Source organism: Cherax quadricarinatus, chromosome 7 (assembly GCF_038502225.1).
Source record: "Cherax quadricarinatus isolate ZL_2023a chromosome 7, ASM3850222v1, whole genome shotgun sequence".
NCBI classification, from domain to species: domain Eukaryota; kingdom Metazoa; phylum Arthropoda; class Malacostraca; order Decapoda; family Parastacidae; genus Cherax; species Cherax quadricarinatus.
The window spans coordinates 19,856,758-19,880,862 of NC_091298.1; the positions used below are offsets into that span (position 1 = coordinate 19,856,758).

General features: G+C 39.5%; 1 protein-coding gene across 1 annotated transcript in view; it reads right to left on the reverse strand.

Moving 5' to 3' along the window:
* Window positions 1-24,105, reverse strand: part of LOC128687029 (unhealthy ribosome biogenesis protein 2 homolog) — a gene marked incomplete at its 5' end in the record, with an annotated part of 159,922 nt that overhangs the window by 26,395 nt on the left and 109,422 nt on the right. The window contains 3 exon segments of the mRNA XM_070082352.1: window positions 2,865-3,026; window positions 8,920-9,819; window positions 11,114-12,029. Of these exon segments, the coding sequence (XP_069938453.1) occupies window positions 2,865-3,026; window positions 8,920-9,819; window positions 11,114-12,029 (1,978 nt within the window).

Sequence of the window (24,105 nt, forward strand, 5' to 3'; positions counted from 1 at the left end):
TATATCCCCACCTGCTTTTAACATTTCTATCTTTATCCCATCAATCCCGGCTGCCTTACCCCCTTTCATTTTACCTACTGCCTCACGAACTTCCCCCACACTCACAACTGGCTCTTCCTCACTCCTACAAGATGTTATTCCTCCTTGTCCTATACACGAAATCACAGCTTCCCTATCTTCATCAACATTTAACAATTCCTCAAAATATTCCCTCCATCTTCCCAATACCTCTAACTCTCCATTTAATAACTCTCCTCTCCTATTTTTAACTGACAAATCCATTTGTTCCTCCATGGGGAAGTGGAACAGAATTCTTCCTCCGTAAGCCATGCGTGTTGTAAGAGGCGACTAAAATGCCGGGAGCAAGGAGCTAGTAACCCCTTCTCCTGTATATATTACTAAATGTAAAAGGAGAAACTTTCGTTTTTCCTTTTGGGCCACCCCGCCTCGGTGGGATACAAATCCATTTGTTCTCTAGGCTTTCTTAACTTGTTAATCTCACTCCAAAACTTTTTCTTATTTTCAACAAAATTTGTTGATAACATCTCACCCACTCTCTCATTTGCTCTCTTTTTACATTGCTTCACCACTCTCTTAACCTCTCTCTTTTTCTCCATATACTCTTCCCTCCTTGCATCACTTCTACTTTGTAAAAACTTCTCATATGCTAACTTTTTCTCCCTTACTACTCTCTTTACATCATCATTCCACCAATCGCTCCTCTTCCCTCCCGCACCCACTTTCCTGTAACCACAAACTTCTGCTGAACACTCTAACACTACATTTTTAAACCTACCCCATACCTCTTCGACCCCATTGCATATGCTCTCATTAGCCCATCTATCCTCCAATAGCTGTTTATATCTTACCCTAACTGCCTCCTCTTTTAGTTTATAAACCTTCACCTCTCTCTTCCCTGATGCTTCTATTCTCCTTGTATCCCATCTACCTTTTACTCTCAGTGTAGCTACAACTAGAAAGTGATCTGATATATCTGTGGCCCCTCTATAAACATGTACATCCTGAAGTCTACTCAACAGTCTTTTATCTACCAATACATAATCCAACAAACTACTGTCATTTCGCCCTACATCATATCTTGTATACTTATTTATCCTCTTTTTCTTAAAATATGTATTACCTATAACTAAACCCCTTTCTATACAAAGTTCAATCAAAGGGCTCTCATTATCATTTACACCTGGCACCCCAAACTTACCTACCACACCCTCTCTAAAAGTTTCTCCTACTTTAGCATTCAGGTCCCCTACCCTATTTTCAAATTGGCAATTGTTGAATTTTGTGTGAATTTGGCCAAATTACCAATTTCTGATCACTTTATTTGGTAGTTGAAATAGGTAAATCAGCAGTTTCTTGTACTCATTTGATAAAACAGAAGGAATACATGTACTAGCAAAATAGCTACGAGTTTGGTTGACTGGAACAATGGAATTGGCCAAAATCAGAACATAAAGTGGGTGAAATTGCCAATGCGTAAATATCACTGAGCCCGCTAACTTTGTAAGAGCACAATTCCATAAGTTTTCCAACAAATTTCGTACTCTTGGTTTCATTACCACTGGAAAAAGATTAACATTTCATAATTTTTTTTTTTAATATAAATTCTTCAACCTTGGAAGGCAAGTCTGCAATCAGGGGTTGCCACACTGAAAGGGTTAACTCCAGTTTTGCTCACTGAATATTCATCCTAAACTTCAGCTACATTTGATAGATTCTACAGAACCTCAACGAAGAACAATCTTATCACACTTTAATACATTCCCTAGTTCGTTATTTCACCCACAAAATCCCTGACTGTCTTTTCATCAAAGAATTAAGTCAGCTCACTCACCAAGCTATGAAAAGGACTACATGAGTGACAACTCTTCAAATGCGGCATAACAGGACTTGCCTCGTAAGTGAAATTTAAGATACCAAAGTAAGGGGATTACGTAAATCCTGACCACTTCACAAAGAACCCAATCACAGACAAAAGCAACAACTTCAAATTTATCAAAATCTAGTGAATGAAAGAGAAAAGGAAATTCTTATGTGTAGGCATCAATAGAATAGTTCAGGTATCAACCTCAGGCCAGGATAGTAGTGGAAAGGTCCCCCCCCCCCCAAAAAAAAAAAGTCTATCCACAAAACTAGTCATACATAGGTCTTTCTTTTCTTTCAACAAACTGGCCATATCCCACCAAAGCAGGGTGACCCAAAAAGAAAAACAAAAGTTTCTCTTTTTAACTCTAGTAATGTATACAGGAGAAGAGGTTACTAGCCCATTGATCCCGGCATTTTAGTCGCTTCTTACGACACGCATGGCTTACGGAGGAAGAATTCTGTTCCACTTCCCCATGGAGATCATACATAGGTCTATCCACAAAACTAGTTATACATAGGTCTATCCACAAGAGCTGCTGAACAGCTTTTGTGGGTAGCAGAATATACAATAAAGTCTTTCAAACATTCAATTCCATCTCTATACCCATATTTTAATCATCCATTGATTAAATTCTCCAGATACAATAAAATTTCCCATACTCTTAAAGCATACCTAATACAGCCTACAAAATGCAATCGTTCTTCAGCCCGTCCTGATGTCCCTAGCCAGAACTTTGTTTTCTTCCTTACATTTACACAACAAACACCTTATAACTTCCATCCATATTGAAATCAATTTCCCTTTTGTTTATGCCTGTGAATTTTTATTATTACAAATATTGCATCCTAGTCACTATAAAGATACACACAAGCAAATGCACCAAGACACACAACAAAACTCTGTAGTTAAAAGCATATGATTATTAAATATGTTACAGGCAAGTATCTCTTCAACATCAGAATACCTATTAAGGCCTTACTTTTATTTGGTCATCGTCTAGTTTGTATTCTTGATTGGCCTGAGTGATCAGAGATGTTGCAAGGTGTGTAATGGATGCCAAAACTGAAGGGACACACTCTGCTACTACACCGGGATAGAGTAGCACAATGCAGTTGACAATATCAACAACAGCAGTAAAAGCCTGTAAGTTACAATATGTATACAATATTTTATAGAAGATAATTCTAATACAGTATAAGTAGTTTGTTATAGTGACACACATTACAAACAGATGTTTTAGAAATATGCAGAATCTACAATTTAATGCAGTATATATTTTTATGTCATGCTAAAGAATTTATTTAGCCCTTTAACTGTCAAAACATAGATCTATGTTCTTACTGCTGGTGCGTCAAACGTAGATCAATGTTTTATTTCTCCTGCCTTTAAATTTAGAATTAGAGGTCTGATAGACCTAGGCAGTACAGAATGGAGTCTTAACACTTAGTGTGTGCTGTATTAAAAAAATCTGGAACTATTTAGCACCTTGTTGGGGCACCAGTTCAAATGAGTACCAGTTAGAGCAAACAGCATGGTAAACCCTAGGGATTCACTAATGCCATGTCATATTAACACTCCTTTTAGGAGGAAAGTGATGTTGACCCCAAGTTAAGTGGCTTTGAGATGGATGTAGCCAAAAGTGGTTGAGGAAATATAAAATAACTAGATAATAACACATGTGCAACATTTGTGCCACATCCTTTCAATTTTGATACATTCCTTCCAGAATGTCCTATCACCTATACCCTGAGTACAGAGAAATTATTCTGCAACATGTGTAATATATGAGACAGAGACACGGAGACAGAGAGTGACAGGCAGACAGAGACAGGCAGGTAGACAAAGGCAAACAGAGATGGGCAGACAGAGAGAAAAATAGACAGAAACAGTCATGTCCGTGTGTGGAACAGTGAGAAGAAATATAAGACATGCCAAGGTTCACTGGGGGCAGTGCTGGTGTAGAATTGTTGAGTGACTGCATTATCAGTAATTTAGTGCCACTCAGTCTGACACTGTGCTTCAAGGAGTTGCATATACTTCAGCACCTCTAAAAACACTGCTGGGACCTATAAAAAATTTGTATATATTTCTAGATAATAGTATGTGACTGAGGTAGGTGAACATGTTCACCTGTCAATGTGTTTGTGACTGTTTCATTATTATATCCATACTTAATAATTGTGTAAGAACAAAGATTGGCAATATCACAAGATCTACTATAAATTGTAATTATTATTTTTATATTTTTTTTATTATCACACCGGCCGATTCCCACCAAGGCAGGGTGGCCCGAAAAAGAAAAACTTTCACCATCATTCACTCCATCACTGTCTTGCCAGAAGGGTGCTTTACACTACAGTTTTTAAACTGCAACATTAACACCCCTCCTTCAGAGTGCAGGCACTGTACTTCCCATCTCCAGGACTCAAGTCCGGCCTGCCGGTTTCCCTGAATCCCTTCATAAATGTTACTTTGCTCACACTCCAACAGGACGTCAAGTATTAAAAACCATTTGTCTCTATTCACTCCTATCAAACACGCTCACGCATGCCTGCTGGAAGTCCAAGCCCCTCGCACACAAAACCTCCTTTACCCCCTCCCTCCAACCCTTCCTAGGCCGACCCCTACCCCGCCTTCCTTCCACTACAGACTGATACACTCTTGAAGTCATTCTGTTTCGCTCCATTCTCTCTACATGTCCGAACCACCTCAACAACCCTTCCTCAGCCCTCTGGACAACAGTTTTGGTAATCCCGCACCTCCTCCTAACTTCCAAACTACGAATTCTCTGCATTATATTCACACCACACATTGCCCTCAGACATGACATCTCCACTGCCTCCAGCCTTCTCCTCGCTGCAACATTCATCACCCACGCTTCACACCCACATAAGAGCGTTGGTAAAACTATACTCTCATACATTCCCCTCTTTGCCTCCAAGGACAAAGTTCTTTGTTTCCACAGACTCCTAAGTGCACCACTCACTCTTTTTCCCTCATCAATTCTATGATTCACCTCATCTTTCATAGACCCATCCGCTGACACGTCCACTCCCAAATATCTGAATACGTTCACCTCCTCCATACTCTCTCCCTCCAATCTGATATTCAATCTTTCATCACCTAATCTTTTTGTTATCCTCATAACCTTACTCTTTCCTGTATTCACCTTTAATTTTCTTCTTTTGCACACCCTACCAAATTCATCCACCAATCTCTGCAACTTCTCTTCAGAATCTCCCAAGAGCACAGTGTCATCAGCAAAGAGCAGCTGTGACAACTCCCACTTTGTGTGTGATTCTTTATCTTTTAACTCCACGCCTCTTGCCAAAACCCTCGCATTTACTTCTCTTACAACCCCATCTATAAATATATTAAACAACCACGGTGACATCACACATCCTTGTCTAAGGCCTACTTTTACTGGGAAAAAATTTCCCTCTTTCCTACATACTCTAACTTGAGCCTCACTATCCTCGTAAAAACTCTTCACTGCTTTCAGTAACCTACCTCCTACACCATACACTTGCAACATCTGCCACATTGCCCCCCTATCCACCCTGTCATACGCCTTTTCCAAATCCATAAATGCCACAAAGACCTCTTTAGCCTTATCTAAATACTGTTCACTTATATGTTTCACTGTAAACACCTGGTCCACACACCCCCTACCTTTCCTAAAGCCTCCTTGTTCATCTGCTATCCTATTCTCCGTCTTACTCTTAATTCTTTCAGTTATAACTCTACCATACACTTTACCAGGTACACTCAACAGACTTATCCCCCTATAATTTTTGCACTCTCTTTTATCCCCTTTGCCTTTATACAAAGGAACTATGCATGCTCTCTGCCAATCCCTAGGTACCTTACCCTCTTCCATACATTTATTAAATAATTGCACCAACCACTCCAAAACTATATCCCCACCTGCTTTTAACATTTCTATCTTTATCCCATCAATCCCGGCTGCCTTACCCCCTTTCATTTTACCTACTGCCTCACGAACTTCCCCCACACTCACAACTGGCTCTTCCTCACTCCTACAAGATGTTATTCCTCCTTGCCCTATACACGAAATCACAGCTTCCCTATCTTCATCAACATTTAACAATTCCTCAAAATATTCCTTCCATCTTCCCAATACCTCTAACTCTCCATTTAATAACTCTCCTCTCCTATTTTTAACTGACAAATCCATTTGTTCTCTAGGCTTTCTTAACTTGTTAATCTCACTCCAAAACTTTTTCTTATTTTCAACAAAATTTGTTGATAACATCTCACCCACTCTCTCATTTGCTCTCTTTTTACATTGCTTCACCACTCTCTTAACTTCTCTCTTTTTCTCCATATACTCTTCCCTCCTTGCATCACTTCTACTTTGTAAAAACTTCTCATATGCTAACTTTTTCTCCCTTACTACTCTCTTTACATCATCATTCCACCAATCGCTCCTCTTCCCTCCTGCACCCACTTTCCTGTAACCACAAACTTCTGCTGAACACTCTAACACTACATTTTTAAACCTACCCCATACCTCTTCGACCCCATTGCCTATGCTCTCATTAGCCCATCTATCCTCCAATAGCTGTTTATATCTTACCCTAACTGCCTCCTCTTTTAGTTTATAAACCTTCACCTCTCTCTTCCCTGATGCTTCTATTCTCCTTGTATCCCATCTACCTTTTACTCTCAGTATAGCTACAACTAGAAAGTGATCTGATATATCTGTGGCCCCTCTATAAACATGTACATCCTGAAGTCTACTCAACAGTCTTTTATCTACCAATACATAATCCAACAAACTACTGTCATTTCGCCCTACATCATATCGTGTATACTTATTTATCCTCTTTTTCTTAAAATATGTATTACCTATAACTAAACCCCTTTCTATACAAAGTTCAATCAAAGGGCTCCCATTATCATTTACACCTGGCACCCCAAACTTACCTACCACACCCTCTCTAAAAGTTTCTCCTACTTTAGCATTCAAGTCCCCTACCACAATTACTCTCTCACTTGGTTCAAAGGCTCCTATACATTCACTTAACATCTCCCAAAATCTCTCTCTCTCCTCTGCATTCCTCTCTTCTCCAGGTGCATACACGCTTATTATGACCCACTTCTCGCATCCAACCTTTACTTTAATCCACATAATTCTTGAATTTACACATTCATATTCTCTTTTCTCCTTCCATAACTGATCATTTAACATTACTGCTACCCCTTCCTTTGCTCTAACTCTCTCAGATACTCCAGATTTAATCCCATTTATTTCCCCCCACTGAAACTCTCCTACCCCCTTCAGCTTTGTTTCGCTTAGGGCCAGGACATCCAACTTCTTTTCATTCATAACATCAGCAATCATCTGTTTCTTGTCATCCGCACTACATCCACACACATTTAAGCAACCCAGTTTTATAAAGTTTTTCTTCTTCTCTTTTTTAGTAATTGTATACAGGAGAAGGGGTTACTAGCCCATTGCTCCCAGCATTTTAGTCGCCTCATACGACACGCATGGCTTACGGAGGAAAGATTCTTTTCCACTTCCCCATGGACAATAGAAGAAATAAAAAAGAACAAGAGCTATTTAGAAAAAAGAGAAAAACCTAGATGTATGTATATATATATATGCATGTGCGTGTCTGTGAAGTGTGACCAAAGTGTAAGTAGGAGTAGCAAGATATCCCTGTGGGGCAGAGTTTGTGGCTATAGGAGGGTGGGTGCAGGAGGAAAGAGGAGTGATTGGTGGAATGATGAGGTAAAGGGTGTGATAAAAGAGAAAAAGGTAGCTTATGAAAGGTTTTTACAAAACAGAAGTGATATAAGATGGGCAGAGTTTATGGAGAGTAAAAGAAAGGTGAAGAGTGGTGAGAGAGTGCAAAAGAAGAGCAAATGATAGAGTGGCAGAGGCACTGTCAAGAAATTTTGGACTTGAGTCCTGGAAATGGGAAGTACAATGCCTGCACTTTAAAGAAGGGGTTTAGGATATTGGCAGTTTGGAGGGACGTCTAACCTGTCTTATTTAAACGCCCCTGCAAAGACAGTGATTATGTATGAATGATGGTGAAAGTGTTGAATGATGATGAAAGTTTTTTCTTTCTTTTTGGGTTTTTCTTTCTTTTTGGGTCACCCTGCCTCGGTGGGAAGCGGCCGACACGTTAAAAAAAAAAACTTCTTTCTTCTTTTTCTTTCAACAAACCGGCTGTATCCCACTGAAGCAAGGTGGCCCAAAAAGAAAAACAAAAGTTTCTCTTTTTAACTTTAGTAATGTTAAAAAAAAAACTATGTAAATTAAAAAAAAAAGTTATATTGGCAACATTTTTGCAAGCGGCAGGACTCCATGTTTCCGTCAGGTGAGCATTCAGTGCCAACTTCACTGCCTTATATCTCAATAAGTACTGGTGCTGAAATTTTTTTTTGGTCTTATTCTTTCTTCTTTCAACACACCGGCCGTATCCCACCGAGGCGGGGTGGCTCAAAAGGAAAAACGAAAGTTTCTCCTTTTACATTTAGTAATATACACAGGAGAAGAGATTACTATCCCCTTGCTCCCGGCATTTTAGTTGCCTCTTACAACACACATGGCTTACGGAGGAAGAATTCTTTTCCACTTCCCCATGGAGATAAGAGGAAATAAACAAGAATAAGAACTAGAAAGAAAATAGAAGAAAACCCAGAGGGGTGTGTATATATGTGCTTGTACATGTATGTGTAGTGTGACCTAAGTGTAAGTAGAAGTAGCAAGACATACCTGAAATCTTACATGTTCATGAGACAGAAAAAAGGACACCAGCAATCCTACCATCATGTAAAACAATTACAGGCTTTCATTTTACACTCACTTGGCAGGACAGTAGTACCTCCCTGGGTGGTTGCTGTCTACCAACCTACTACCTAGTTTGGTCTTATTACACACAGAAAATTGTCCTCTTTGTTTAAAAAAAAAATCAAAATATTTGGAGCACTAGCAGCAAAAACATAGATCTACATTTTGACAGTTAAAGGGTTAATACTAATTTATAAGAACTTACTTGACTGAACTGGTCAAGTGGCATTGTTTGAAGATGTACTGTAGTACAGGGTGTGAGAACAAGGGCTATGGTTTGTGCCTCAAATTTAAGTGCAAAGCTGATTAGTTCCCTCAGGGTTTCCAGTAATGGGATGAGGTATGGGTTTGTACACTTATCAGATGCATTGTGGACTGTCACTAGATTTACAAGGATGGGCATAAGGTGTTGTAGAGCCACTCGCTTCACAGCTCCATTTACTCCAAATACTTTGCTGAAAATGATCACTTGCCAAAGCTTGAGCATACAAACCAAATTAGTAGTGTCTGACTGTGTGCTTTTCAGTAGGTCATGAAGTAACTTCTCGTAGTCATCTGGAGAAACACCTGATAAAAGAGGTTTTATAATGCATTTACTATGAGGAAGCGCACTGATGATCCTTGGTATGTGATCAGTCCGAGACAAGGCTGTCCATGTAGTAATAAAAATATCAGGGGGAAGACGAGATTGCAAAATACTATAATGTTGCAATACAATAATAAGGTAGTGAAGAGTACACTCCTGCAACTCACAGTGACCACTAGATAAACAGAGTTTGGCTAAGTGGCAGCTATGACCTAACAACTTTTGCCACAGAGGGGTTTTTATTGTTTGCTCTTCAAGATCACAATTTTTTTGTGCATTCTCGGGATCTTCACTGATGTCTGTAATGGATCTAACATTCATAACATCATTTTCTAAAATTTGGGAATTCAACTTTTTCTTTATGGCATAATGAGATATTTCAGTTAGGACAATGATGCTGTGAGCAGCAAGAATAGCTGCAGCCGTGGGAGGAGCAGTGGTGGTGAGATCCATCTTTTTCAAATACTTGAGAATCCAGGAGGATAAGTAATGCAGTGTTTCTTTACAATGCTGGATATTCTGTAAAAAATCATTAATCTCAATTCAGTTATATATTATATATGCATAATGCCTTTGTACAATGTAAAAAATGAGAAGTATAAGAATTGTAGGGAAATAAGTCTGCTGAATACTGAGTAAAGTACATGGTAGAATTAAACATTACATTATGGTAGAATTAATATAAAACAAAAAACAGAAAGACAGAAAGTAAGATTTTAGAGAAAAAATAAGGATGGAGACATGGTAAAGGGATGTGGTTCAAGTATTTGGATTAAACTTCTCAGTATTGCTCACATATGTGAGCAATACTGAGAAGTTGTATACAGACAGGCCCCACTTATACAGCAGGTTAGGTTCCAGGCTACTGCTCTAAAGCAAAAATTGCTGTAAAGTGAAACGCAGCATTTTTTTTTACTTTCAAATGCATATGAAAAACTGATAACATGTTTACATTATCATATATTAAGTGAGAAATAGAGCTAGGCCTAGTAATGCATATACAGTACATACATTCCTTTCCTTAAAATATTTTTGTCCCTAGCTTATAGTAAGTGGAGAATATATTTATTGTGAGCAATACTGAGAAATTGTATACAGGCAGGCCCCACTTATACAGCAGGTTAGGTTCCAGGCTACTGCTCTAAAACAAAAATTGCTGTAAAATTCTTTAAAATATTCTCATCCTTAGCTTATAGTAAGTGGTGAATATATATAATGCAGGAAGTATGAATACATGAAGAATGGGTATAACTGAAAACCATTGCACTAGCGAAACACTGTAAAACAAAGCACTGTAAAGCAGGGCCTGCAAGTATTTATGGACTTGGAAACAGCATATGACACGATGACAAGGCAGTGATGCAGTAAGTGTTGCAAATCTATTGAAAAGGTAGTAGTTTGTTAAAAGCTGTAAAGTGTTTATGAGGAAAGCAAGGCCCAAGCCAGAGTATGTAGGAGAGAAAAGAATGTATTCCCCCCAAAAAAACAGGCCTTAGACAGGCATTTGTGGTGTCACCTTGGTGATTTTATGCATTACAGATTGGATTGCAAAAAATAAGAAAATAAGTGAATACTAAAGGCTGTTATGACATAACTCCACATCTAAATTGCTAGTCCTGTAACTATAATATTATGTTCATGGGAAAGTACTAAATCCATACGAGTCAAACAGTAATTGGGAATGGAAAGTAAATAGATTTGATCCAAGAAAGGGAAGGGTAGCTCCAATTCCTTGAATCAAGAGCTATTTAACTTCAAAGAACTCCCTTTGAAAGAACTTAATAAAACAGAATTACAGTAGTGAATCCATTACCTTCCGGCAAGCATCCATAAGAAAGACTGCTGGTTGTAAGAAGAGCTCTGCATCTTTGGCAGTCTCTGGTGATGTTATATATACTGATATATCTTTTATCTGTTGTGCATTGCTTGCAGCAGCTGTCAACTTGTACATGAGAGTATTCAAAACCTGATCAAAGCTCTGGCCTACCAATGCCTGAGCTGTTAATTTGGAATTAATTTTAGTATCTGGCAAGATAGTTGGTAAGACACTAGCCTTTTCTGTCATCAATGTCTGAGTAAGATTTGCCATATGCTGGGTAACAAGGGATAATGGAAAATCAAATCTTTTTTTAATAAGCCACTTTAACAGGCAACTTGCATCTGTAACTCTGAATAATCTAAACTGGCAGTGTGAGCATAAAGTCTGATTTATGATATGCAAAAGTGATGATACATTTTCTTCTGTACCCTCAAGATCTTCCTGGACCAATAAGGCAAACAGTACTAACAAAAGTGCAGTCTGGAGCTCCTTATGAAGAAATGATAGTGGAAAGTTTCCAATCAATTTCACCATTATACTTAAATCCAAGGAATTTCCCTTATTTTTCTTTCTTGCACCAGCATTTTCAATAAGTTTCATTACCATATTGCCACATTCTCTCAAAGCATCCCACAATGCATTTTCCTCATCCCTCTCTCCACCAAATTCACAAAGGAGTGGGCCAATTTTTTCCATCTTCTTTAAGAGTTTTTTGCAATAATTCTTTTTTGTGGTTAGCGTGTCTTCAAATTCAGAAATCTTTCGTTTACATGCGCCTGACATTGTAACCAGAGTGGAACAAATGCTGAGGAAGATATGTGGATGGAGCCTGCTGGCCTCATGAAAGTGCTGGCTATTAACATACTCATTCCAAGCTATTGTGCCTTCTCGTATTCCATTTACCAGGTGCCTGGAATGAGGAAATATTATATATTATAATGAAATATCACTCAGTTTTCCTTATCACTAAGACACAGTATAAACATTCAACAAGCTTGTGTGAGTGTGTTACAAAGGAGTGAGCAGAGGCAAGTGGTTTTTATGATTTGACATGCTTTTGGAGTGTGAATAAGGTAACATTTATGAAAAAATTCAGGAAAACTGGTTAGCTGGACTCATGTCCTGGAGGCAGGAAGTATTGTCCCTTCACTCTGAAAGAGGGGTGAAGATGTTGCCACTCTGAGGGTTATCTGAGGTGTGATGTGAGCACAATTCTAGCAAGACAGTGATTGAATGAATGATAGTGGAAGGGTTTCTTCTTTTTCAGATCACCCTACCTTCAGGGGAAATGGCTGATTGCATTAAAACAAAAAAGCATTCAAAGAATTCTAGCACAAACTTGTAACTAGCAAGTATTACCAAATCTTCAGTGCAGGTAATTAGTAAATGATGAGAGAGTGTGATCAATAGAGATTATGTGAAAGACACATTCCAACTCAGTAGTGTTTGAAGTAACCAAAGTAAAGGAGGTACATTGTAGATATCTCGAAGTCATGTGAAAAATCACAATTCAATTAGTAAACACAAAAAAGTACATGGTGTACTTAGAGGAGAGCTAACAATACAAAATGTCAGGCAGAAACAGGAGGCCTGTCCAGGACCCCTGAAACCATCAACAGGCAGACTGGATACATAAAATGCATATGAAAGTGTGGCTGAGTACTCAGTATTAAGGGATCAGTTGGTAACAGTGGGTCTTCTAGTTTATACTGCACAGATAAAGCATCAAATAACCCTTAAACTGTCCAAATACAGATCTACGTTCATGTGAAATAAAATGTAGATCTACGTTCGGAGCGATACACATGTGAACGTAGATCTACGTTTGGACAGTTTAAGGGTTAAATGTAATTACTATTAAGGTAAAAAGTCATCTAAGAAAACATTAGTACATGTCTTTTCCCATGCCTTAGCATGTGATGGACACCTTCCTGAAGTGCCACATTAATTTAAACACAGTTTGCAGGGGCATCTGAACTGTAGTATTGGCATACATCTGGCAAACAGCGATAAGAATGAATGATGCTGAAAGTGTTTCTTCATTTTGTCATGTCACCCTACCTCAGTGGGAAATGGTTGGTGTGTCAAAACAAATAAAGTTTTTGCATTTCACACTTTACCTAAAATTTGGCAATATGTATTTGTAATTAAGAGTAATTCAAAGTACAAAATGCTTAGGAAGAAACAAACTGTAAATAAAGCTTGAAAAATTTAATGATCTCTCATTTTCAATCCTTTTCTATGTTCAAGCATTACAGTGCTCATCATTAAAGTATGTCAAGTGGAGACACCTGGCATACTATAATGTCCAAAATAATATCCTACCCTAATAGGTTTTTTCAGAGACAAAAAGTTATGCTGTCACGGCAATTCATAGTGGGCCATCTCAGGATTCCCTAAGGCTACTGGCTGCATCCTAAGCACCTTCTAGGTTTGTGTGGTGCACAGATTTGTGTTCATGGTCCCTCCTGCACCATGTGGTCTTGAGTGCCAAGTCTGTCAGATATTTTTGGCTACTGACTAATTAATGTGAGAAGGAGTAAGTCACTGACACAAGACAACTACACAGATCACTGGATTACTTAAGGCAGACCATCAAACAAAGGAAATAGTAGAAGCCATGGATGCTTGTGAGCATTTGGTAAATATCTTGTTCCTTGAGAACAGTGTTGATAAAATGCACACACCAAAAGCACATCCTGGGAAGCCTAAAGATACATCCCCACTAATGTAATAACATACCTAAAATTGCTCTGTGATCATTTGCCAAATCTTCACATAGTGTACTGTAATGATTTTTATGCAAGAAAGTGGTCCCTGCCATACCATGAAATCTATTGTTCAGTGGCTTCGTAACTATGAGGTTCCCTTCTTTGATGACTGACAAGGAAATTCCCCAGGCTTGAGCCCTCTTGAGAACCTCTGGATGAAGGAAGCCCCAGGGTGCAAGAGACTACCTATTTTATGGTGATGGTTTCAGAGTGGAAAACCAGCATACTTAAAATGTGTCCAACATACTAGTGTACTCAACTGATAATTGTGTCCAATGTACTAGAATGCCTAACTAGCATAAGTAAACAATGAAACTGGGAACTGCTGTTCCATCCCCAACAAACAGGGTGTGGAAGAGGCATGAAGATGACATTCATTCCAAATTTATTATAGTTTCATGATACTAACAGTGGAAGTCAGCCAATGCACACTAAGTAGTTTTAACTCAGGATAATTCAATAAATTCAAACCCTACTAGAGTAGTCCCTCTATAATTGTCAGGCTCGATAGTCGTCCTTTTCAGAAATCATCGCATTATTTTCGTCCAAACACTGGCTCGCAAATGGTCGGTTGACTTGCTAATCGTCATTCGACTTGGACGCATACTCATGGCTCTGCTGCCTCAGCCTCCCTTCCCAGCCAGTATGCCACTGTTTACCAGTGAGCAAAGGTCCCCTCACTTGTTCATACGAAATATTTCATAATATTCCATTCATTTTAGTGCTTGCAAGTGCTAAATAAGCTACCATGGCTCCAAAGAAAGCTCCTAGTGCCAAGCCTATGGTAAAAAAGGTGAGAAATACGACTGAATTTAAGAAAAACATCACTGAACAATATGAAAGTGGCGTACATGTGGCCAAACTGGCCAGGATGTATAACAAACCCCATACAACCATATTTTCCATCATGGCAAAGAAAAAGGAAATCAAGGAAGCTGTTGTTGCTTGGAGAAAATTGTGGCCAGATTGTGTCCACAAGAGGGATTTTGAAGGGTTTGTGGCCGACCCTGATGAGCCTATGTCAGTTGTGAAATCTACTGTGGCATTGGGGAGTTCCATGGAGTTGGATGTGAGTTTGGAGAATGTGGAAGAGTTGGTGGAGGACCACAATGAAGGGCTAACCACTGAGGAGTTGCAAGAGCTTCAGCAGGAACAGCAACAGATCGCAGCTCAGAATCTTGCTGCAAAGGAGGAGGAAGAGAGATGGAAGAAGGTGCCTTCTTCAGAAATTAGAGAGATTTTTGAAATGTGGGGTAGGATGGAAAGATTTATGGAGAAACATCACCCTGAGAAGGATGTTGCAAGCCATATCGGCAACTTGTACAGTGACAGAGTCTTGGCCTATTTTAGGGAAGTTTTAAAGAGATGCCAGAAACAGAGCTCTCTCTGGACACTTTTTTTGTGAGACAGGACTCCAGTGACTCTCAAGCTGGTCCTAGTGGCATTAAGAAACAGAGAAGAGAAGTATGTAACCCCAAAAAAGGACTTGGTACCTGAGGTGTTGATGGAAGGGGATTGCCCTTCCAAATAGTAACTAATCCAATCTCTCTCCTCCTCCAGTCTTCCATACACTAAGAAGAATCACCAATAAAGGTAAGTGTTATGCTGTTAATGTTTAATTCATCCTGTCCCACTGTATTGTTTATGTGCTACATCTATATTTCATGTAAAAAATTTTGTTTTAATACTTCTGGGTGTCAGGAATGGATTAATCACATTTACATTATTTCTTATGGGGAAAATTGATTCGAAAATCGTCTATTTCGATAATCGTCGCACTTCCAGGAACGGATTAATGACAATAAACGAGGGAAGATAGTACAGTGGACCCCCGCTTAACGATCACCTCCAAATGCGACCAATTATGTAAGTGTATTTATGTAAGTGCGTTTGTACGTGTATGTTTAGGGGTCTGAAATGGACTAATCTACTTCACAATATTCCTTATGGGGAAAAATTCGGTCAGTACTGGCACCTGAACATACTACTGGAATGAAAAAAGTTCGTTAAGCGGGGGTCCACTGTACTTATTTCTTTCTTTCAATGAATATTACACCTTGAAGCAATTGTAATATCATAGGATTTTGTTGCAAATACAGTGGACCCTTGGTTTTGTGATTAATCTCTTCCAGAGAGTCTGCTGAAAACCAAAATTCACAAAAACCAAAACCATTTTTCCCATAAGAAATAATGTAAATCCAATTAATCCGTTCCAGACACCCAAGGTGCAGTGGTACCTCAGGATACGAACAGCTCAAAACTCGAACAATTATGTAAGTGCTTTTGTAGGTATATTTTTGGGGGTCTGAAATGGATTAATCTAATTTACATTATTCCTTATGGGAACAAATTCATTCGGTATCGGAACTCTAACAGCCTTCTGGAACGAATTAAGTTTGTATCCCGAGATACCACTGTATTAACAAAAAATTTTATTTTTTTAGAGATTAAATACAGAAAAAGAATGACAAATCAATATAAGCAATAATAACATCACAATTACCTTTACTGAAGACTCTTGTTGGGGTATGGAAGATGAGGAGGAGGAGAGAGGGAGGACTGATTATTGTTTGGAAGGGGAATCCTTCGCTTCTAATGACCAGAGCTTTGGTAAGATGGGGAAGGAAGAAGGATGGGTAAGGATGGAAATATTGGAAGAGGGTTGGAGGGGGGGGAGAGGTAGGATATAAAAGGTAAGTGGCCCAACCACTTTGGTGTAATTTAAAAAGTGTATTTGAATTGATAAGATTATTTTTTAAGAGGTATAATACTAACCCATCAGAGTCACATAAATATAATAGGTATATAAGTACATGACTCTGAATTGGTTGTAATTATACAAGTTGCAATTGATTTTTTTTTTTTCTTTTTTTTTTTCGCGATTGCACAACGGATATTCATACGACAGGAAAGGCAATATTTTCTGGCCAGTTTATGAGCTCGTGACAATAGCTTCTTAATGGTGGTGTCCAACAATAGTCAATAGCATAATTTTACATTAGAAAGTTATTTAAGATGTCTCCCTAATTGGGGGCGATGGTTTTTTCAGTATACATAGAAGGGTTCTGGTAGTATCCAATCTTCTTCGTCAGGTAAGTTGCTCAAAATCATGGGTCGAGGGTAATCATCTTTATGAATAAAATGACGAACCCTCTGTGGGAGAGTCATTCTTTGAGTCCTGTGAGGTGGAGTATTGATGGTGTAATCGGTGGTATTTATCACTTGTATAGGATGTTCTCTATCTGGCATGTATAGTTCTTGCATTGTATAAAGTTGTTTCTTTTTTAGGGTGTCAAGGCGTACATTTATGGCAGTGATATCTTGTTGTGTGTGTAAATCTGCCATTTTAACTCTGTCTCTCCTCCTGGTATTGGTAATAAATCGAAGAGCTCTATTCTGGACCCTTTGTAACCGTAGCATGTTGGTCTTTGTTGTTAATGATATTGGGACACAAGGGTATTCAAGTATAGGTCTTATTATCATTTTATACAGATGTTTTTTGACATGTTGAGGGGCTTGATTGAATCGAAAGAGTCTGCTAAGACCGGCTTTGGCTGTGTTGATCTTTTTAGTTACATGAGATGTTGAGTGGAGCAGCCTGTCTATTTCATATCCCAAGATCTTGTTAGGGTTTCTAATGGCTACAGGTGTACCTCTGATGGAGATACCCCCTTTATCTTCAATGGTTGATGCAAAACATCCTATCGTGCTAACAAGGACCTTGTCAGGATTAGTCGTAATTCTCCATTTCTTCTCCCAATTAGATGTTCGACGAAGTTCAATATTCATTTTTTCTATGACTCTCTCATACTTGTATTTTCCTGTTACTGGAGTTGATGAGACGACATGAATAACATCATCTGCAAACTGTGTCACAATTGTGTCATTAAACTCTGGTTGAGGAAGGTCATTCACATAAATGTTAAACAGAAGTGGACTGAGACAAGAACCTTGTGGGACACCAGCCGTCGGTATAAAAGGTTCTGTCGACTTGCCATGAAAGGTGGGAATGATTTTTCTTTGAGTTAAGAAATTATAAATTACTCTGAGAAAAGTCCAGTTATGGTCTGGTAGGTCAATGAGTTTGTATATAAGGACATCATGCCATAAGCTATCAAAAGCTTTATGAACATCTCTGGTGGCAATTAAGGCAAGATTGCCCTGCTGTTTTAGACTTGCTACAGTGTCAAAAATAACATTTATTGCATGATTGGTACCTCTATGTGTTCTAAAGCCAAATTGTTTTTCAGTAAACAAGTGATTAAACTCCATATAGTAATTCAATCTGTTGGAAATGACTTTCTCAAGAACTTTTCCAGTGACTTCAAGTAAAGATATAGGTCTATAGTTCCCAGGTTGGTGGATGTCTTTATTGGGCTTAGCAAGAAAGATCATTCTAGCAGTCTTAAAAACAACTGGAAAATGTCCTGAGGCCAAGATGGCATTAAAGATATTTACCAAGGACTGTTTGCAATTTCTAGGTAGGTACTTTATTTGTTTCATTGTTATTCCAGAGAGGCCAGGGGCTCTATTTCTCATTCTTCCAATAACCTGACTTATCTCTAGTAATGTAATAGGTCTAGTAAGTGGGTGGGTATCTTCAAGAGTTGAAGTATCGATGGTAGGTAGTGGTTGTAGATCATCCAAGTTTTCATCTCTCCATTCATTTACTAACTGATAATGATTATTATTAAATTGACGACTATTATTGTGAGAGAGAATTTTCTCCCATACATCACCCATCAAATTAGCCTGGTCCTGTGGATCGTCAAGTTTAATTTCAACATCTTCATCATCCTCATCAGTGAAGGTATGAACTAGGTAGTTAGGAGCCTTGTGCTTTGCCCCTAAAAGTTGTCGGATCTTACTCCAAAATTTTGCTGGTTCACGTTTATATTGATTAGCTTGAAGAACTAGAAATTTCCATATGTCTCGTTTGTGTTGACTAATCATGTTAATTAATTCGTGCCTTAATCGGTGCAGTGTAGCTGCTGGTGGTTGTCGCGTTTGAAGATGCCTTCGACATTCTGCTTGATAATTTCTTAAAGTGTCTCTAATTTCCCTAGTAGGTTTATATTGTTGGTATATCTTCGTGGAAGCTAATTGGCAATTTGCATTGGTAGCTTCAATTATTCGATTGTGCAGGGACCTGATTGCATCATCAATTGCACTGGAAGGTAGATTTTCCAAAGACACAATTTCATCTTCACCCAGATATGCCCTGAAGGGGTCAAATCCTAGGGTGTTAAGATTGGGTTTAGGAGTTACAGGTATTCTAAATGGAGAAGTTTGTAGTTGTATTATAACAGGGATATGGTCAGATCCTACATTTCCACCAGGAGATATACGACAGTGAAAGATGTCACAGTCTCTGTTTGTCAGTACAATATCTGGTGTTCCTGGATGAGGTCCAATGTACGATTTGAAGAATGGGCCTTGAAATGACAAGTTTCTAGCTGTCATGATATTAAAGAGTTGTTTTCCTTTTAAGTCACCCAGTGGAATACCAGCTCCACAGTTAAAGAGGGCAGGGTGATGAGCATTAAAATCTCCAGCTAAAATTGTTGGAATATTTCTGCTTAATATCCTTTTTTTTTTTTATTATCACACCGGCCGATTCCCACCAAGGCAGGGTGGCCCGAAAAAGAAAAACTTTCACCATCATTCACTCCATCACTGTCTTGCCAGAAGGGTGCTTTACACTACAGTTTTTAAACTGCAACATTAACACCCCTCCTTCAGAGTGCAGGCACTGTACTTCCCATCTCCAGAACTCAAGTCCGGCCTGCCGGTTTCCCTGAATCCCTTCATAAATGTTACTTTGCTCACACTCCAACAGCACGTCAAGTATTAAAAACCATTTGTCTCCATTCACTCCTATCAAACACGCTCACGCATGCCTGCTGGAAGTCCAAGCCCCTCGCACACAAAACCTCCTTTACCCCCTCCCTCCAACCCTTCCTAGGCCGACCCCTACCCCGCCTTCCTTCCACTACAGACTGATACACTCTTGAAGTCATTCTGTTTCGCTCCATTCTCTCTACATGTCCGAACCACCTCAACAACCCTTCCTCAGCCCTCTGGACAACAGTTTTGGTAATCCCGCACCTCCTCCTAACTTCCAAACTACGAATTCTCTGCATTATATTCACACCACACATTGCCCTCAGACATGACATCTCCACTGCCTCCAGCCTTCTCCTCGCTGCAACATTCATCACCCACGCTTCACACCCATATAAGAGCGTTGGTAAAACTATACTCTCATACATTCCCCTCTTTGCCTCCAAGGACAAAGTTCTTTGTCTCCACAGACTCCTAAGTGCACCACTCACTCTTTTTCCCTCATCAATTCTATGATTCACCTCATCTTTCATAGACCCATCCGCTGACACGTCCACTCCCAAATATCTGAATACGTTCACCTCCTCCATACTCTCTCCCTCCAATCTGATATTCAATCTTTCATCACCTAATCTTTTTGTTATCCTCATAACCTTACTCTTTCCTGTATTCACCTTTAATTTTCTTCTTTTGCACACCCTACCAAATTCATCCACCAATCTCTGCAACTTCTCTTCAGAATCTCCCAAGAGCACAGTGTCATCAGCAAAGAGCAGCTGTGACAACTCCCACTTTGTGTGTGATTCTTTATCTTTTAACTCCACGCCTCTTGCCAAGACCCTCGCATTTACTTCTCTTACAACCCCATCTATAAATATATTAAACAACCACGGTGACATCACACATCCTTGTCTAAGGCCTACTTTTACTGGGAAAAATTTCCCTCTTTCCTACATACTCTAACTTGAGCCTCACTATCCTCGTAAAAACTCTTCACTGCTTTCAGTAACCTACCTCCTACACCATACACTTGCAACATCTGCCACATTGCCCCCCTATCCACCCTGTCATACGCCTTTTCCAAATCCATAAATGCCACAAAGACCTCTTTAGCCTTATCTAAATACTGTTCACTTATATGTTTCACTGTAAACACCTGGTCCACACACCCCCTACCTTTCCTAAAGCCTCCTTGTTCATCTGCTATCCTATTCTCCGTCTTACTCTTAATTCTTTCAATTATAACTCTACCATACACTTTACCAGGTACACTCAACAGACTTATCCCCCTATAATTTTTTCACTCTCTTTTATCCCCTTTGCCTTTATACAAAGGAACTATGCATGCTCTCTGCCAATCCCTAGGTACCTTACCCTCTTCCATACATTTATTAAATAATTGCACCAACCACTCCAAAACTATATCCCCACCTGCTTTTAACATTTCTATCTTTATCCCATCAATCCCGGCTGCCTTACCCCCTTTCATTTTACCTACTGCCTCACGAACTTCCCCCACACTCACAACTGGCTCTTCCTCACTCCTACAAGATGTTATTCCTCCTTGCCCTATACACGAAATCACAGCTTCCCTATCTTCATCAACATTTAACAATTCCTCAAAATATTCCTTCCATCTTCCCAATACCTCTAACTCTCCATTTAATAACTCTCCTCTCCTATTTTTAACTGACAAATCAATTTGTTCTCTAGGCTTTCTTAACTTGTTAATCTCACTCCAAAACTTTTTCTTATTTTCAACAAAATTTGTTGATAACATCTCACCTATGTAGAGGAATTGACTCTATACATGGCTGTCTCGGGGGAAAATATCCAGTTCCTATTACTAGTTGTCCATGCGACGTTGTTAGTTCTATTGCAAGAATGTTATCTTCATCCACATGAATATTTTTAAATGTATATCCTAATTTAACCAAGATGGCTACACCACTAAACTGTCCTCTCGATTTCTCAACAGTACAGTATCCACGTAATTTAATATGTTGATCAACTCTTGCAGCTGTCTCGTTCAAAAGTATAACATCGGGATTGTAGTTATGTAGTTCAACCTCAAGAAGGTAACGGTTATTGAAGAAATGTTGAACATTAAGTTGGAAAATTGTAATCCCCATTATTGCTTATTCTTCGCTCGTACACTGCGTTCTGAACGCCTGCAAGTAATGTTATGTGTTGTATCTATACTATCCCTGCTGGACTCGTCAATAGGAGAAGGAAACTTTTGCGTGGAAGCTTGTGTATTAACAATGCCATCATCTTCATCTTCACTAGAGGCAGTAATATTAACAGACTCATTAGAATCATTAGAATCGTTAGAGTCGTTAGAGTCATCATCATGAAACTGAGGTATGCTATACTCAGTTTCAGGAAGCAGAGGCTCGTGAGAGTTAATGGGAGACTGTGTAGGCTCCAAGTGAATATTAGATAGGCAAGGTGAGTTACCTTGGGAAAGTTCCTGTTCAACAGGTTCAGCTACAATAGCGGGAGAGTAGGCACCACTTTCTGGGGCATTGTTATGTTCAGGTGTTGACTTTTCGGGTTGAGAAGAGTTGACAACCTGGGTTTGCGAGGAGGGCGATCCCTGGGCCAGGGATGACTTAGGCTTATTATTAGATGTAGAGTATGGTACATACTTCTTGTTATGAGAAGGCTGGGTCATAATGGCCTTCACATTTTCAGGGATAATGATGGGAGTGATCCCATTAGCCTTTAACATATCATTCAAAACACGACAGCAGAGTTGAATATCACCACCAGCTGTGTCTTTGGCCACCAAGTACATTAGTTGTGCTCTCATTATATCCCCGTCTGTGGATACCTGAGACACATGAGATGCGACTGAACCTTGTTGTTGTGTCTGTTGTAGGTGAGGGTTAGATTGGGGCTCTCCAAGAGGGGCAGAATTCCAAACATTGGAACCATTGGTAGAGACCTGAGGAGTCCCACTTGATCCAGGCAGAGCTGGGAAGGAAGTTTGGGACATGGTTGGCGGTGCCTGGGGAGTGGTCTTCTTAGAAGTGGATAGTTTCTTGGCGTCAAGAATTTTCTGCATTTCCTTTTTTCTTTCAGGACAAATAGCAGAAACAGCATGATGGTTTCCATTACAGAGGACACATTTAGGTGTATTTTTATTGGTACAATCACGATAGGAATGTTGGCCAGAGCAAATGCTACAAATTTGCCCCTGTATACTGCATTTGTTGTTGTTATGACCAAAGGCATAACACTTGAAACATTGTGTCACACTGACAAAACGTTCCATAGAAATTTGGTCAGATGTGCATCTGGTACTGAAACATTTGAAGCCATTTTGACACACAAGTTTGGCCTCCTCAGGTGTCTCGAGTATTAATTTTAAAGTTACCTTATTGTTGTTGTGATTCGAGAATTTGTGTGCTTCTACAGCCCTAAAGTCAGAATTCTCGGCATTAATGTTATCAACAATTTCATTAACAGTGCTTTGTTTCATAAAACTGTTGATTCTGGCCACAAACACAGTCCTCTGAGCTTGATAGCTGTCAGGTGCAACTGGGATAACACCAGAAGTCTTCAGTTTATCCAAGACATCATGCTTTAGGAGTTGAAGTAACTCTTCTTCCGAAGAGAGGAGAAGTACTGCTCCAGCGTGGGTTTTAAAAACATCCACTGGAGCAACAGTTGAGTTAGAGCAAATACAATTGAGAATGTCTTTCATGGACATTTGATTTCCATCAATGCGTAATCTTACACGAATCCTCGCCATGATGCCTAGGAAGGAGCATCTGGCAGAGGAGTTGCTTAACAAAAAGGTATCTTTCCTTAATGTTAGCCTAACATCCTATTTCAGCTGACTTATGAAGGTCAGCTCCTAAGATAGCCTACCCTCGAGTAGTGAGGGGAAAGGGCCCAAGGCAAAGATCGGCTGGATTTTAAAAAACCACACGGGCTACCAGATGGTCAAAATGCCTTGTGTTAACTCGCCAAAGCGAAGTTGCCGAAAAATAAGAAGATAGGACAGTCAGAAGGATAGCAATGTATGTAGTGTGTTAAGTGTGTGGGCCAGTGTTGATGTATGGGTGGGGGGAGGATGGGGAAGGATGGGGGGATGGGGATGAGAGGGGTGAACAAGCAAGCAAGTCACCGCCTTACCCTCTTGATGGGATGGGGCTCGAAGTGACTGCAAGCAAGTCTCCTCTCAGCTCTGGTGAAGAACTACTCAGGATAACCCAAGTAAATTCTCGAGCAACAGTGTTCAGAGTTGCTCAGCTGAAGAGCGGGAACGACGACGTCTTCTCTCCACGGTGGCTGGGCTGCTCTGTATTTCTTTGTCATTTGTATCTTGTCTTGTCTGTATCTGTATCGGGGAATCCTCTT